The sequence below is a fragment of the Perna viridis genome, chromosome 4 (assembly GCF_037379345.1).
Source record: "Perna viridis isolate PV_CMFRI_1.1 ecotype Kerala chromosome 4, ASM3737934v1, whole genome shotgun sequence".
Lineage (NCBI taxonomy): Eukaryota > Metazoa > Mollusca > Bivalvia > Mytilida > Mytilidae > Perna > Perna viridis.
This window is the reverse complement of record NC_142448.1, coordinates 6,529,036-6,545,806: the sequence shown is the minus strand read 5'-3', so window position 1 is coordinate 6,545,806 and position 16,771 is coordinate 6,529,036. Positions and strand designations below refer to the sequence as shown.

General features: G+C 31.8%; 1 protein-coding gene across 2 annotated transcripts in view; it reads right to left on the bottom strand.

Moving 5' to 3' along the window:
• Positions 1–16,771, bottom strand: part of LOC148618657 (extracellular matrix organizing protein FRAS1-like) — a 101,540-nt gene that overhangs the window by 53,237 nt on the left and 31,532 nt on the right. For both annotated transcript variants that reach the window (XM_088577772.1, XM_088577773.1), the window contains exons 6-10: positions 10,342–10,475; positions 8,208–8,291; positions 1,335–1,439; positions 857–914; positions 466–599 (exon numbers count right to left, since the gene is read on the bottom strand). In XM_088577772.1, coding sequence (XP_088433898.1) covers positions 466–599; positions 857–914; positions 1,335–1,439; positions 8,208–8,291; positions 10,342–10,475 — 515 coding nt within the window. The remainder of the gene's footprint in view (positions 1–465; positions 600–856; positions 915–1,334; positions 1,440–8,207; positions 8,292–10,341; positions 10,476–16,771) is intronic.

Here is a 16,771-nt window from a genome sequence, read left to right as displayed (position 1 = left end):
GATGCCATGATACTGTAAACCAACACTACCATGAAAATGTACATGTAGTTTACATGTTACACTTGACACAATGACCATTGATCTACTAATTGTTAGATCTATTGAAATGTACATAAGAATTTAAGAGCTGTGTAAAAAGTAACTAATATTTTGTTACTTAATTTTATGATTCAAATGCTGGCTCTTAGAATTGATTTCATGACAATTACACCTATCAAATGATTTTTTAACTAAGATAAAAGTGACCAAAGCGTCATGTGTATCAGGAGATGCAACATAAAAAATGTGCACTTTTAACCTATTGTAACAGAAATTTCAGTCATATCAATCCTGGTCTGGAGCTTTATATTTAGATTCAATCCCTTGTACCATTTTAGTACATATTTTAACTGCTACGAACTGTTTCTTATACAATTTAAGAGAAAATACATTATAACAACACTGGCATAATATAATAGTTCTTACATCAAGACAAATTGCAGGTTCACACACAGCAGTATAGCACTGGACATTTCCTCCACGACATGTGCAAAATTCACAGTCAGTAACATTCCAAATATCTCCATGGTAATGAATGGGTGTTTCAGATGTACATGCATCTGAAAAACATTTTATCATTACTAAAGAGCTTGTCCTTATCACATATACTGACTGGTTATAATTAAGTCTATAAAGAAATTTTGTATTACACTTAACAACAATACATTATACTTTCAGAGTCAATTTTGGATTGCAGTGGTTCTTTTCTGAAAATTATTATAAAGCTACGGTGCACATATAAGGTTACATTGATAAGTTTTTTTCTCAGATTTTCTATTGAAACAAGCCATAGTTATCAATATTACACATGACCTACCTTTAGGGCGGATACATTCAGAACAACATTCACTGTCCCTCGTAATGTTTTGTTCACTCTATAAATAGAGAGATATATAAATTGTAAATAATAAGAAAAAGAAAAATAATCATTCATGAAATACTGCCAAACTTTTTACGTGTACAAATGTATTTAAAACCAATGTGGAGGAAAACACAAGAACTTACTGATCGGTAGCAAGTGTATGAGGTATGGTGTATGCACAGTCCTCATGCCTTGTTCATGTCAGCATACTATTATACAAAATTTGCCATGTGAACATTTCTAACTAGTTTTCCTCATCAAAATTACAAAACAATATCTTTACAACTATTTTTAATTAAAAAATACTTTATTTCTAAGTCAAAATTTCACGTGTATCAAGTCTAATGCTTTTAATTTTTGTAGTATTAAATATATGTGATGACCACACTGTAACTCAGTGATGTTTTTTTGCAGTAACATATAACAATCTTACTGCTCCACATTCCAGATCCTCCATACAAGTCTTAGAAGTACAAACAACTTCTCCCTGGATACATGTACATGTAGTACAACTGTCACGATTCCAATGGTCACCATTCTGCAGAGAAACATTTATTTCATGCTAAAATTGAAAACTATGGTAATTAAGCAGCTAAAACATGATACACTTTCTTCTTTTTGTGTTTTAAAATCATATAGTCAAGAAACATAAAGTTTAAAAGCAGTTAAAATAACAGAACAGTGTTCCATGTCCTAAGTCAATTACAGAATAGTGTTACATGTCCTAAGTCAATAACACAACAGTGTTCCATGTCCAAAGTCAATAACAGAACAGTGTTCCATGTCCTAAGTCAAAATAACAGAACAGTGTTCTATGTCCTAAGTCAATAACAGAACAGTGTTCCATGTCCTAAGTCCAACCCAGGGTTTGATAGTAAAAAAAGGTCATAAATGCAATCAAATTGATATTTGCTGATTTTTTCAAGTTGTTCAAGAGAAGTTGGAGTAGTATTAAGTCAATTTGAAAATGTACAGATATAGGCATGATAGTGCTTACAAAAATTTCTCAAGAAATTTCAATTTTCAAAGGGAGATAACTTATATTAGCCATGTGTAGACAGTTAGACGGACTGAAAATAGCAGTATACAATTAAAGATCGGTATGTTAAAACAAGTTACAAGTTACATAATTTTCTACACATAATACCAATAACATTAATTTAAAGTTATAAAGTAAACAATTAAGGATAAAATGTGAATAAAAAACAAACTATTCTCAAATTCAATTTGAGAAGATAGATATCTAATGGACTACAATTTCTTATTATCATTTTGATAGTAATCTAACAGAAGTATATTACTATTATGAGACCAAAACATTGCAAGTCTGAGAAGAAACTTCTAAACTTATTCTATAGTATAGAAACCCAACCCTAGTTCAATGCTCTGTATAAGTTAACCATTAACAGACATATCAAACCTATCCGCCTTTACAAATCAATCCCTAACGTCAAAATGACTGTCACCCTGTTGAACCCATAAATCAAACTTGGCATTCTTTTATTATGAAAATCATGTCTGATCACTTATCAGCAAAAGTAAACAAAGAATTTCTATTAGAATACATGAGAACTATATAGATTTACATATCAATAAGAGGTATGAATTTCATACCTTCTCCTTTGTGAACATAACGGTATAGTTTCAGTGAAAAGTGTAGCCTTTAAATGTGGACTACACCTAAATGGTGAATTGCCCATAAATTAAACCATGTCTTTGTAATGTATATTTGATTGTCTTCATTTCAAAAGAAGCAATTTTTAAAAAGGTCATAAAAAACACAAATCATACAGAATATTTCAATAAATGCTTATCTTAATTAATGTTAAAGAAACAATTGTTTGTCCAGTAATTAACTATTAAATTGAAAAGAATTAATTTGAAATCACAGTACTCAATACAAAGACATCTGATTTTAATCTTTTGACCCAAATATTTCTAAATCAATGTGATTTCAATAGTTTATTCTAATGAAATTATAATTGTGGATTGATATTTCCACATTTTTCTTTCCATTATGTGCAGTTTCATAATGACCTTACTTTTTAACATTAAGAATGCTTTTTTTTCAAATGCAAAGAAAGATAAGACAAGACAAATTTATCTAAATGTTATTTCTATCTGGTTTATTTAGTGATACCCTGACAAGTTGTTGGGCAATAATTATACACATCAAATATAAAGAAAATGCTCCACAGGGCACAGCTTGATACAACTGCAGAGGTTGAAACCTTAACAATTGGGGGCAAACATGGACACACCATTCAAACTTGACAAAGTTCTTGAATTTTGATTACAATTGGACATATGACACAGGATGAAAATTTGACCGAACCAAACGGATCACTCTGCAAAAAAATTACGGTCATATAACCGGAATGTCAGAAAAATCGGATTGTGCTAAAAACACAACTTGATGCAGGCCAACATTTAAAATGATAATGTGTACTGCAAGTTGTCCCTTATTGGGGCCAAAAATCAACACAAAGAAGCCATATACCTCTGCCAGGAATTATCTTAAGAAATCTTTAACTATTGTAGGTTTAACTATAATCAAAATATTATTTTAAATCTGGAATCACTCAAAAAATGTCCTAACAACTGAAGATATCTAATGGAAGACAAACTGCTTGAAGGATGAAACTTTTGGTTTTGTCTGAAGGGAACTAATTATCTCAAAAATAAAGTGAAGCATTAAAATTAAAGATAACAATTTGGTCATTATTTTCTTTAATACTTCTAACGGTTTGGGTACCCTGAACAAAACATATCTAACGGTAATGTTTGGGTACCCTCATCAAAACATATCTAACGGTAATGTTTGGGTACCCTCAACAAAACATATCTAACGGTAATGTTTGGGTACCCTCAACAAAACATATTTATGTAGTGACCTTTATGAGGGATATTTTACTAGCACTTTTTTGTAAAATCATTATCAAAAAAATGATCAAGGTGTTAAAATATTTAAATACTATTAGTAGTAATCATTATAAAATCGCCTGTGAAAATATCAGTAACTATAAAAAGCCTTTGATTTCTGAGGGAATTTGATTAACTGATAACTTTTGAAGTTAATATTGCACTTTTATCCACTTAATACATAACTACATACCTAGAACAATTAGTTGAGAAGGTATGTTACAGTTTGAATTTGTACTGCAAATCCAAACTTTTGTAAAATTGTAAGTTTTATTTACCAATGTAGCACAGTAAAATTTAAATAATACTATGACATTTAAAAAAATTCTTTTGATTGATTAGAATAGAAAATAAATACTAAGTATGATGCACAAAAACAGGGAATCTGGTAAGTCCATCTTGTATGAGATTCCAACTTATATTGAATATTATACTCGTTTTCATTACACAAAATAACTGGATTCATTACCTTTTTATTTTATATTTGTTTGGAAGTAGAGCAGATTTAAAATTCAAATTCAGGTTACCAAATACATTTAGCCACAACAAATATATAAGACTATAAAAAAAGTCATACAAAAAAACTGTCAGACGGCAGTATCAGGTTCCACACTACCTTTATAAGGCCAGACAAGAATCTTATTAAAAAGACGGTTGATACCACGAAGAAAGGTTTAATACAAGTATAGATCAGTCACCGAGATGTCAATCTGATTGTAGATAAAATGTCACATCTTCTTAGTCCAAAGTTAGAAATAAATAGGTATAGCAATTCTAAGCCAAAACAAGGCTAGAAATCTGGGTCAGTCTAACTTGTCTGGTGTATGTCATTTGACATTAGTCCTGACCAAACTGAGGCAGAAAATTAGGTCAATTTCCCAAATATATGATAATATATGCAGGTATTAAGGGTATTTAATATATTTAGTAGTACGATTATAAGATAATCACACTCCTACATAACATATCAATTCACATTTACATTATACAACAACTATAGGAATAGTAATAAAGAAAATATGTACATCACAAGAAAATATGATAATATACTGACATCCCTATCATCACCTCCTCGGCCATCATTCAGTTTGTCCAAACCCAACTCATCATATCGGGTATGGGTAGGTAGGTAAGAAAAATTTTTTTTATGAGATTTTTGAAAATGTGTAATAAATCAATGCATCTCCAACATATCTAAATATGTCTTAATATCAAAGCTTGTTACATGCATAGAACTAAATGACAAATGACTAAAACACTGAGAATGGAGTATATATGAATACAAAAGTTTAATGTTACAATATATTTAAAATCTCTCTTAATTGATATCAGATCCTTAACTGTGTAAAACATTATCACTCTTTTAGTATATTGGTCTATGACCATCCAGGTGAACTTGACACAATGGAAGAACAACTCAACATTACTTATTCAACTCATTGTCTTGCCAATTACCTTCACCTTGCAATAGCAGTAGTCATCAAGTTTGCCTTGAATGGGCTAATTCATGTCAGACTTAAAAATTTGGACCCCAACTCTGTCAGTAGTACAAGATTGCTCTGACTTCCAATGGCTTTTTTTTCCAGACAGGCTAAAAAAGCTGAACTGCTAGCTTATCTGGAAGGAAAGGGCATTGGAAGTTAGAGAAATGGTCACAGCAACTTCATCCGCCTTTCTCATGTTAATTCATCTGGATCTGTAACCCCGTCGAATATGGCTTCATGCTTTCTTGTTCTTAATATGGTTGAGTCTAATTGGCACAATCAGCTTCACTTAGTTGTCAATTTTGACTTCAACAGACAACAAAGTAAAAAAAAAACAGTCTGCCATTATCACAGGTTAACTGTGATTGCCTTTTCAACATATCAAATGATAAATACTGAGGATATCAAGACATCTCACAATATCTTTCAGATACTTGCACCAAATGATTTTTTCGCTGTTTACTTCCAGTATAGAAGCGATACAAACATAATTTGTATCCCCCCCAAAAAAAATGTGGAAAACTTAAAATTCACTGAAATTCCAAGGCCATAACTTCCATAAAAATCAATCAACTTTAACCAAAGTCGAACATACCAAAAACAAACTTATTTGGTAAAAGCATAACAAAAACTAGAGGCTCAAGAGAGCCTGAATCACTCACCTGGTTAACCTTTGATTATTTGAAAAACTTGAGGAATGAGACAGGCTAAGTTAAAATCAACTAAATTGTCAAATACAGGAAATGCTTTTAATAGCATTTTTCATGACCTGAACCAGAATTTTGCTAAAGGCAACAATTTTTGAATTATTTTCAAAAACCTGTTTTCAGACCCCGAAGTTCCTTTTTTAGTATAGGCACCCATATTTATTCACGGATTAAAAATTACAACAGTCATTTTGAGCACAGTACACTGAAGAACTATTATGCTTATTTTCATTCAATGATCTTAAATGGTTTTAGTGAAGATTTTCAAAGTTGTACATGTGAAAAAAAAAATACAAAAAAAACTTTAAGGGGCCATAACTCCTACATCAGTTGATGAATCGTTTTGAAAATTTCAGCATAGGTCCATCTCACAATGCTGAACAATATTATCTATGCCAGAAATTTGCTAAAGGCAACGGTTTTTGAGTTATTTACAAAACACTGCCTTCTGATCCCTATGTTCTATTTTTAGTAATGGTGGCCATGTTTTTTCATGGAACAAAAATTCCAATGGTCATTTTGTGTGGGTTACCCTAAGGAACATATATGCCAACTTTCATTGAATTCTGCGCAATGGATCTTGAGAAGATTTTTGAAGTTGCATATGCAAAAAATGCAAAAAAAAACTGTTGCAGGGGCCGTAACTCCTACATCAGTTGACGAATCGTTGTCAAAATTTCGGCATAGGCCCGTCTCATGATGCTGAATAATATCAGCCATGCCAGAAATTTGCTAAAGGCAACAGTTTTTGAGTTATTTGCAAAAAACTGCCATCTGACTTCTATGTTCTATTTCTAGTAATGGCGGCCATGCTTTTTCATGGATCAAAAATCCCAACAGTCATTATGTGAAGAACACCCTAAATAACAATCATGCCAAGTTTAAAATCTGTCAGTCTAGCAGTTCCAGAGGAGAAGATTTTTTAAAATTTGTCAACGATGATGACGACAATGATGACGGATGCCAAGTGATGGCATTAGCTCACATGGCCTTTGGCAAGGTGAGCTAAAAAATGCATAAAATGCAAACAGACGGAGGCTCGGCATTTCCATGTCCCCTTGTGATGCATCACAGAGGACCAAAATTGTCGAAAAAAAGGGGCAAAAAAAAAGTGAATTTTTGACTTACGGCAAATATACAATATTTTTATTTCGGTCCTATTCAGAATAGCATCAATAGTTTTTAATTCTTGTAAATTTACTATATGCATGTTTCCAAAATTTCAAAGAAAAAATAAAAAAGGACCTAATGCAAAGAGAGCCGATACACAAGCCAAATCCTACAACACCTTAGTACTTATAGGAATGTTTAACAGCTAGTTTTATGTATGCAGGTTCAACACATGACATTTCTCAACTCTTTATCATATTATTAAAAAAAATATATGGCATTTTACCATGTAAGTATTTATTTGGTATGGATTTACTGTTGTATAATTCTAATCATGAGATTCTTCATGCTTATAGCCATTTTTGATTGGTCGAGAACATCGTTGCCAGAAAGCTCATACATGCATGAACTTTGCCAGATTGTTCATACATGCATGAACGCCAGTCAACTTGAAACCAATATGGTGGCCGTGTAGTTCGAAAGAGTGTGGCAACGAAATGAATGGCATAATATAGCTGTTAGAATAGTTTATTACATGCTCATTGATTTTACTGGTCAAGTTTGTTTACAGAGAGTAATTTTCAGATCTGGGAAAGAAACTAAAAACTGAGTCTGACTGAACCCTTGGAAACACCTTGTTGTATTTCCTAAATAATTTATCCTGTTTTGAATTGTTTATATCTCGTATTTTTCAATGCCATCTATCACTTCTTCCATGCCGCCTTCACTGTCGTTGTGCAGCTGACTATGTGTAAATATTTGTCCACGTTCCCATACGTGTGCAAAGGAGTGTGTGTGTATTGAAGCATAAACATAAACACAGTGTATCAATATAACCGACTGAGGCTCTCAGAGGTTAACTTTGACTGTCAGATAGAATTATAAGGATTGGACAGCTATTTTCTGCCATTCATGCATGTTTGAACAGATCTCTCCACTCCAAAACATTACATGTACGGCCTTTGGCTGTTCATTGAGTTTGGGAGCTCCGAGATCAGTTCATACATGCATGAACGACCAAAAATAGCTGTTGAATCCTATAATGTTTTTTTTCTTTTATGTGGGAGACTGGTGAACTCTTACCTTAAACATACTGGAACCATCAGTACAGTAGGAGCTTACACAAACTGGACAACAGGAACCAGGACGTCTCTCTAATGCTTTCCCCTAAAACATATCAAGCACAAACTTGCATGATTTTTTTATTAAAAAATAAACAGACAATGTGTAGACGAGACACTAGTGCCCTGTTCTACACTCAAACATTTGTATATTGGTCAAATAATAGCATATAACAATATATATTCTCACCAAGTTCTCTAATGTGACCTCATCTCTAGTGTAAATAATAGAGATTATGGACAGCTGTGACCTCACTAGTCTATAATTTCTTCATGCTGGTATGATATAAGGTCTTGTCAGTCTTAAGTTCACATGACTCGATTCTCAAGTCAAAATATGAGTAAATGTGACAAAATATTATAACAATTGATTTTTCTAGTTTCTAGGGTGATTTGGGTCTTCACAACTATTGGTCAGAGAATCGTGCCATTTTCAAGACAGAAGTACTTTTCTCCAATGGGCTCACTAAAATTTTATTCCTAAATGACAACTGTTGTATTAGAGCTAATCGGCAATCTGTCAAATGTTGAACTTCAATTTTGGGCATGAAATTGCTGCACAGGAGAGGATGAAAAAACTGTTGGCAAGAATACTTATTGACCAGTACCATTTATACACTAATTTGAAATTAGGAAAAAAAATACCATATAAATAATTAAAAAAAATAATAAACAGAATAAAGGTATCTTGCAAAGGTCTTACACTGAATAACATAAAACTAATTTGCTGTCACCTTTACTTCTACTTAATATTCTAAGGTTGGCTTAGCTGCTCACATCTAAACTCATTAGTTTAACATTATCCAGTAAATTTCTAACACTTGAATGATTTTAACACTGAAATAATCTTGTTAAAAAGATGTTAAGTCATATGAAAATCCTAATGTTATTATTTCAGGTACATTTATAAAAACCTCCCTATTACCGGATTGAAAAAGAGTAACTATTTATGACATTTTAACACATTTTTAACAGAATTTGGTATTTAAATTTATTATCTGGAAAAAAACTTAATTTGGTGAATAACAATAGATGAAAATTAGTCAGAAACAGTGGAAATAAAGGAAGATTTGTTATTGTTTCATAATCATTGTTTTCAATATGTGAATTTTGCTTTAATAAGGAAAACAAATGAATTTAATATCAATAATAATTTTACAACATATAACGAAGAACAAAAGTATCTCCAAAAAGTTAATCTGCAATAATTCAACCCAAATAATAAAACTAAGTTAACTACCATAGATAATATTTTTCACTGCAATGCTGTAATTCTATCTTAAATGGCATTTAAATTATCCTAAAATTCTATCTGCCAATTCCCCCACATTAGTACTTATATACCATCATCCAGACAAATCTAGAAAAACTGCATTAAATGACAATTCATTGGCTACCCTCCATGTTAACTTTTACCAATAGATTAAAAACCAGGACAGTTTTCGTCATTTCTACTCAATTGACCAACATTTCTATTTCAATGGGATTTGAAGTTGAAGGGTTGATCAACTGAGTAATAATTAAATAAACTGACTATTTATATAAAGGAGTGCAAGTAATTACTTAATTGATGTTCAAAAATATGTCATCATTAAAATGAAAATATTTAAAGTGATGCTAAACTGTCATAGGTTTTAGCATAAGATACAGAACATCTTCTTACAATCTGTTGGTTACCACTAACCAATAGTAAAAGATAATCAGTCAGTCATCACTAACAGTAATAGGTAATCAGTCAGTCACCACTAACCAACAGTGATAGATAATCAGTCAGTCACCACTAACCAACAGTGATAGACAACAAGTCAGTCACCATTAACCAACTGTGATAGATAATCAGTCAGTCACCACTAACCAACAGTAATAGATAATAAGTCAGTCACCACTAACAAACAGTGATAGATAATCAGTCAGTCACCACTAACCAACAGTGATAATCAGTTAATAATTTCAACCAATCGGACAACATAGCAAAAAGTCTCTATGACTGTATGACAAACACATATATTGAAGGGGGATGCAAAAAGATAAAAAGTGGTAATTGAGTAACCATTTTTTTCATATGGTATTTATAAAGGGGGTAGAGGGAGATTTACCTGTGGACATGCAAATGAAGAACACTGTATAGGGTAGCAAATAGTTTGACCATCTCGACATACACACATAGTACATGGTATTGGTGACCATTCTGTAGCGTCTGGGAATACATGGTGATCATATTCACATGGCCCTGAAAATAGACATCATCATCCCCTAATAGTAGCTCAATACAATACATGGTTTTATGGACACTGAAGGCCTTACCAAAATAAAACCACAATTTATTTTTCTTCTGATGTGCATATTAAAGGCAATAATATCATATATATTATTACATAACAGATTCAAAATGAAATCTAGTAAACAACACCATGAATTAAATTTATTCTTGTTTTATCAGCTGCTTGAAGACAAACAGAAAACTGTCAATCCTATGACAATTATGAAATTCAGTTCCTATTTTTCATATTACATTACCCTATGATGACATATTTATTAAAATGTAATTGTTAGCATTATCGTACATGTCAAAAATACCATTTATCCTACAGCTAGAAATATACACATAAATTTAAATATAAAGGAAGACTGAGGTCAATACTATCATTAATTTAATTTTATTGTTTTGCTACAAGGAGCTGCTGTGACTGAGCTTGTAGCTGAAGTCTTCATAATTAGATAAATCACTGGATGTTTTTATAGTCAAATGGTTGCATCACAGACAAGGCCAGTGTTAGAATATAGAAGGGGATAAGACAATCAATTATATAGCTTCCTGCTGAACTATATTCTAATATCTTTAGTACTTAGATAAATTACTAGAAAGTATTCTTGTAAAATTGTTTTATCATATACAGCTACTGTGTCATTGACACTCGTTAGTTTTCTCACCTATCCTGACAAGTAGTATATCATCAGCGATCTTTGACACATTTGAAATAATTAATACTTGTAACATGTTTGATGTAACTTTTGACAAATATTTGTACCCCATGGGAAAACTGCAGCTGTTTGGTCAAACTATACAGCAGTATAAGATCACAAGATCAATATTAGAATCTAACTGTAACAGTACAGGACCATAATGTCAATACAAACTATATATAATTCAACTCAATAAAATTTTACTCAAACAGAACTTAAGCATTTTAAAGCATAACTTCAATAGCAGAATTTACACCAACTTAGTTAACATGAACAAATCGCTATTTCAATTTACCAGTTGAGGACCAAATTGCAAACACCGTGAACCCTGCTAAATATGGTACAACCTGGCTTACTCATTAGTGGAACCTGCCAAGTATGGTACAACCTGGCTTACTCATTAGTGGAACCTGCCAAATATGGTACAACCTAGCTTACTCATTAGCGGAACCTGCCAAATAAGAAACCTGCCTGGGGTCCACAATATTCATACCTCCCTAAAATGACAACCAGAGACATGAAAATAAAATTAAACCTGCCTGAGGTCCACAATATATATTCAAACCTCCCTAAAACGGCAACCAGGAAATCTGCCTGGAGTCCACAATAAATATTCAAACCTACCTAAAATGGCAACCAGGGACAAGAAAATAAAATTAAACCGACCTAATATGGCAAATATAAATAAACTTTCCTTATGTGACACCTGGGGTCTAGAAAATATAATAAAACCTGCCTGATATGGCACCTTGGATCCACAAAATATGATATAACCTACCTTATATAATACTTTGGGTCCAGCCTAATATGACCCCTTGTGTCCAGAATATTCAGTGGAATATGCCTACCATGGCACACCCTGTCTGATAAGATACATGTTTGGCAAAATAGTGAGACCTTCTCAATAAGACATATAGGGGTTCAGAAAATACAGTGAATATCAGCCTTATTATAGACATGCATGTATAGCTTTGGTCCAAAATATTATGTGGTTAAGACGTATTGTATAAGACACAGGTTAATAGACAATAATGGACCATCAAAAAGATTAGTATTTAACTGGGTTCTGGAGTACTCTGCATTTGATCAGACAATTTTGATATACTAAACCCTTTGATTATATACCATTCTTTCAGTTTCAGTGATTGTGAAACTGATCAAATTACAGTATTTTAACTCATGGATAGCAATTTTTATTGTATGGTAAAATTTTGTTGGGTTATTAAGGATTGGATTGAATTAAAGCTGAACTAGCATTTTACTCGCTGCAAGTTTTCCACAGATAATCTATATTTGGACTGCTCTGCTTAAAAATTTTTACATTCAATATCACATAGTATGTTCACAATATTAGTTTGACATTTACAATGAAACAGTAAATATTTCACTAAATGACTTTATTCAGCATAATTCAAGACTAGATTTTTATCTCTTTATCAAAATGTTGCATCTAGAAATATCATAAGTATTTCTTTGTTCTTTTATAAATATCATTTTCACAAAAAGTTTTGGCTACAAATACAAAATCTGATGAATCATGTATAGTTTTACTCTGTTTTTATTTAAATGATCTTTAATAACAATTATATTACTCAAGTAAATTGTGCTAATTAGGCGTGGCAAGCCACTGACTGGCTGATCTTAGGACATTCCATTAAACAGACCTAACTAAGTCATCTTACCTAGATTTAGTCTAATCTGTGCCGAAACTGTTCAAACTTTTCCTCTATAATTCAAAAACTTTGTTGTACAACCAATTCTGATCAGATTTGAACATTAATACAGAAATATATCGCAGTGTTTACGGTTAGTTCTGACTTATTTCCATGTCAAGAAGAGCAATGGTATAAAAGGAGTGATTTTTTTCATGATTTAAATTATTCCTCATATAAATATTATATTTTTTAATTTATGACATTAAAATTGAAAAATATTCAACAAAACCAGCATAACTAAACCCTGAATTAACACAAAACCTGGCTCAATTTAACAATGTATTAACAGAGAACCTTTTTACACCAAACACTGAATTAACAGGGAACCTTTCTAAACCAAGCACTGAATTAACAGGGAACCTTTCTAAACCAAACACTGAATTAACAGGGAACCTTTCTAAACCAAACAATGAACTAACAGGGAACCTTTTGAGTTGGATTTGGATTGAGCCACCTCCCAGAAGCAACAGTCTGAAGGTATCGTAGGCATGTCACTCTGACTCTGAGCCAGCCTGTTGTCATTCTATCTCCTATATGGAAGTAGTGACTACCAAATAAAATATTTGCCAATCTGCATTAAAATATAATGACATGACCATCTATTATTTTCCCAGAGCAATGGACTACTGCCAATGATTTATGTAAATTTGACTACATCAAACTACAGAAAAATAATCATTGGACTTTTCATATCACTTTATAGAACATCCCTACAACAATTAAAACAATGTGGAAGTGTTTCCAATAACCCCTTATTTCCATCACAATGTACTATTATTAATGGATTTTTAATATTGATTACTTTATTATTCAGAACACATAATAAGTTGAAATGCATTTTCAGTGTAAAGTTTTTTACACTTTTTTTTGTTTACTAATACTTCTTTTAAGGTCACACTTCAAAAACTGCAAATTTATATGATAAATTAATCAGAATTTCACATTAAGTATGGTTCTTTCCAATCTGTAAGTTATAAATCTATGTAGTAAATCAACACATAAAACATTTCTCATTGGCTATTGAATACTCAGTGATGAATATCCAAATATATTTCATCAACAAGTTCTTGGACTTCATTGAAAATAAAGAGCTGCACCATGAGAGCATGATATGGCTGTGAGGCTGTCAGCTGTCAACATTTTTTAGATAGAGTATAAAAAAAGAAAAACAACCCCCTTTTTTGGAAAAAGTGCCAAAAAATTGCAAACATAAATCAAAATTTTAAAAAAAAAAAAAAAAAAAAAAAAAAAAAAAGGGTGCATGTGACCATAGATACAAAGAATATCTCAAAGTTTAGTGGCCTTGGCTGCTTGTGTTAGTAAGAGCATGAAAGCTGAAAAATCACCCTGCTTTTTAATGAAAAAAAGTGCCAAAATTCAAAAGGGTGAAATGGAAATTTTATAGAAAATAAAAAGGAGCATATGACAATTAATACAAAGAATGTATCGGTGTTGTGCACATTTTCTGAAAGAGTTTTTCAGTTAGAGTGCAAAAACAAAAAAAAATACACCCCATTTTTATGATAAAGTGCAAAAAATCTAAAACATGGAATCAAAATTTTATAGGAAAATGAAAGGGAAACTGTAACATGAATACAAAAAATATTTCAAAGTTTAGTGGTATTTGCTGAAAGGAAGACTGGACAGACAGACAGCAGTATACCTTATTACTGAAAGTGATTTTCTGTAATAATAAGAAACTGAAATCTCTTTATGTGATCTGAAATGATCAAATCACAATGAATGAATATAAGCATTTCAGAATATATATGTGCACTTCTTCACTTAATTTATAACATATATATGACAGTTATCCTTAACTTAAATATTTAAGAACATTTATTTTCTATTTAAAGAGTATTATGATTCTAGAGTAAGATTTCTATAACCATTAAATCTGTTTGTGTATTTATAATTTCAATTCATGGTTAAGGATGACAATTACTGACACAGCATGAAATTGATTTCTTTCACCATAACACAGCACTATATTCCTTTAAACCATTACAATGACAATACCATCAATAAGCTTTACACTCTCAACCATTATCTTCTTGAACACTAGTGTCCCACTTGGCATCTTGTAAAACATTGTCTAGACTTGTACCTTGGTTCAAATTGCTTTTAGTAGAATTCTACATAGAATGGATCCATATAACACCTCAGTTTTTTTGTTGTTACCTCACACTGTGTTCATTACTTTGCTTCTGTCATTAACTTTTGATTAAAAATCTTCTCATCTGAAACTACTGGGTTACATGTATTACCTAATTTCATCACTAGCTTCCATGGGGTTTCTGAAAATCTACATTTTGTTGAATCTATTTAATGACTCCTTATTGGAATTATTGCCCTTAGAAAGTCAAAAATCAATTTGTGTGTTTTTTGACTTATTATTTGAAAGCCATAACAGATGAAAAAAATATTGAAATGATCCTTATTTCAAAGCCTAAAAAAATCCTAATAGGGTCCTAATGAATCCTTAGAAAAGTTATTGCCCTTTTTGTGGTGTATAGCTTACAACTTGAAAATTTTATTACATAGAAATAATCTTTCAATTGATGAAATGATCCATATATCAAGGGCTACTAATGACACCAAGATTTGCATGTCAATTCATTATCAGAGTTATTGCCCATGAAAGGTAAAAATAAATTTTTTACCAGGTGACTAAATCAAGCTCTCAAGAGCCTTTAGTTGCATGCTTCCGAAGTCAGAAATCTGTGTTGTTAATCTTGTCCTGTGCCATCCAAATTACTGTTTATTGGTGAAAATGCAGTATCAGCAATGTTTTGTTGGTGTTTACCTCAAATATATGACTGTCCCTTTAATATTGCACTACTACATACATTGTAGTCTCATTTACCGGTACATTTGCCCACATCTCCTAAGTATAATTTACTTTATAACTACACAATGCAGCCCATGTTTTACAATATACCGTCTGACAATGTTTGATAGTAGAAGTGTAATCGGATCATTATAATCCTAAACAAACATAAAAGGAAGGGAAAAACTGTCATTCAACACCAAACCTGTCATAGAGATGTCTATAAGTAAATGGCTTTGATAACAACACATACAGCTAACTATAGTAAACTGACAGAATGATCATTACTGATATTTCAAGCAAAGGACCATTTTATGATAATTACCACTTATGAATAATTTTACTTTTAACTTTGTACATAATGATAAATAACAAATCAAACACACTAGACATATTTTGAAAGAAACTTCCTAGGGGGCCTGAAATTATCCCAAGAGAATTTCAAATTTGTTGATTTCCATTAGACCTTACCATTTGTTATGAAAATGATTTGAAGAGAAGACAAAACAAACACCTATCAATCAACATCTACTTATAGCCATCATTAAAAATAATTCTGAAAAGTGATATATTGGACACAAATCAACAGGATGCTGTACCTACTAACACAACAGTATGGGTAGCAAAGGTTTCCATGTCCTTACTGATATCAAAAGGTGTTAAAGAGCAAAAAAAGCAAAATGAAATATTTAATTGATTGCATGTGTCACAACCAAGACGTCACAAAACATAAAACCATCTATAAAAATCAAAGAAAAAGAATCTAACTCAGACGTACTGTAGTCAAGACTACACTGTTGTGTGTTACTTTAAATTAGGGTGTAAATGAAAAAAAAACCTGAATTGAACATCTATTTGCAAATCTCATACACATTCCACAATATGAACATTTTACCCAGTGGACTCAAACTAATCCTAGCCTTCATGCTGGATATTACACATGCTAACTCACACTAACTCATCAAAGCAACCTTTCGGAAAGCACTTATTTCACTGAGCAATGACAGCCACAATTAG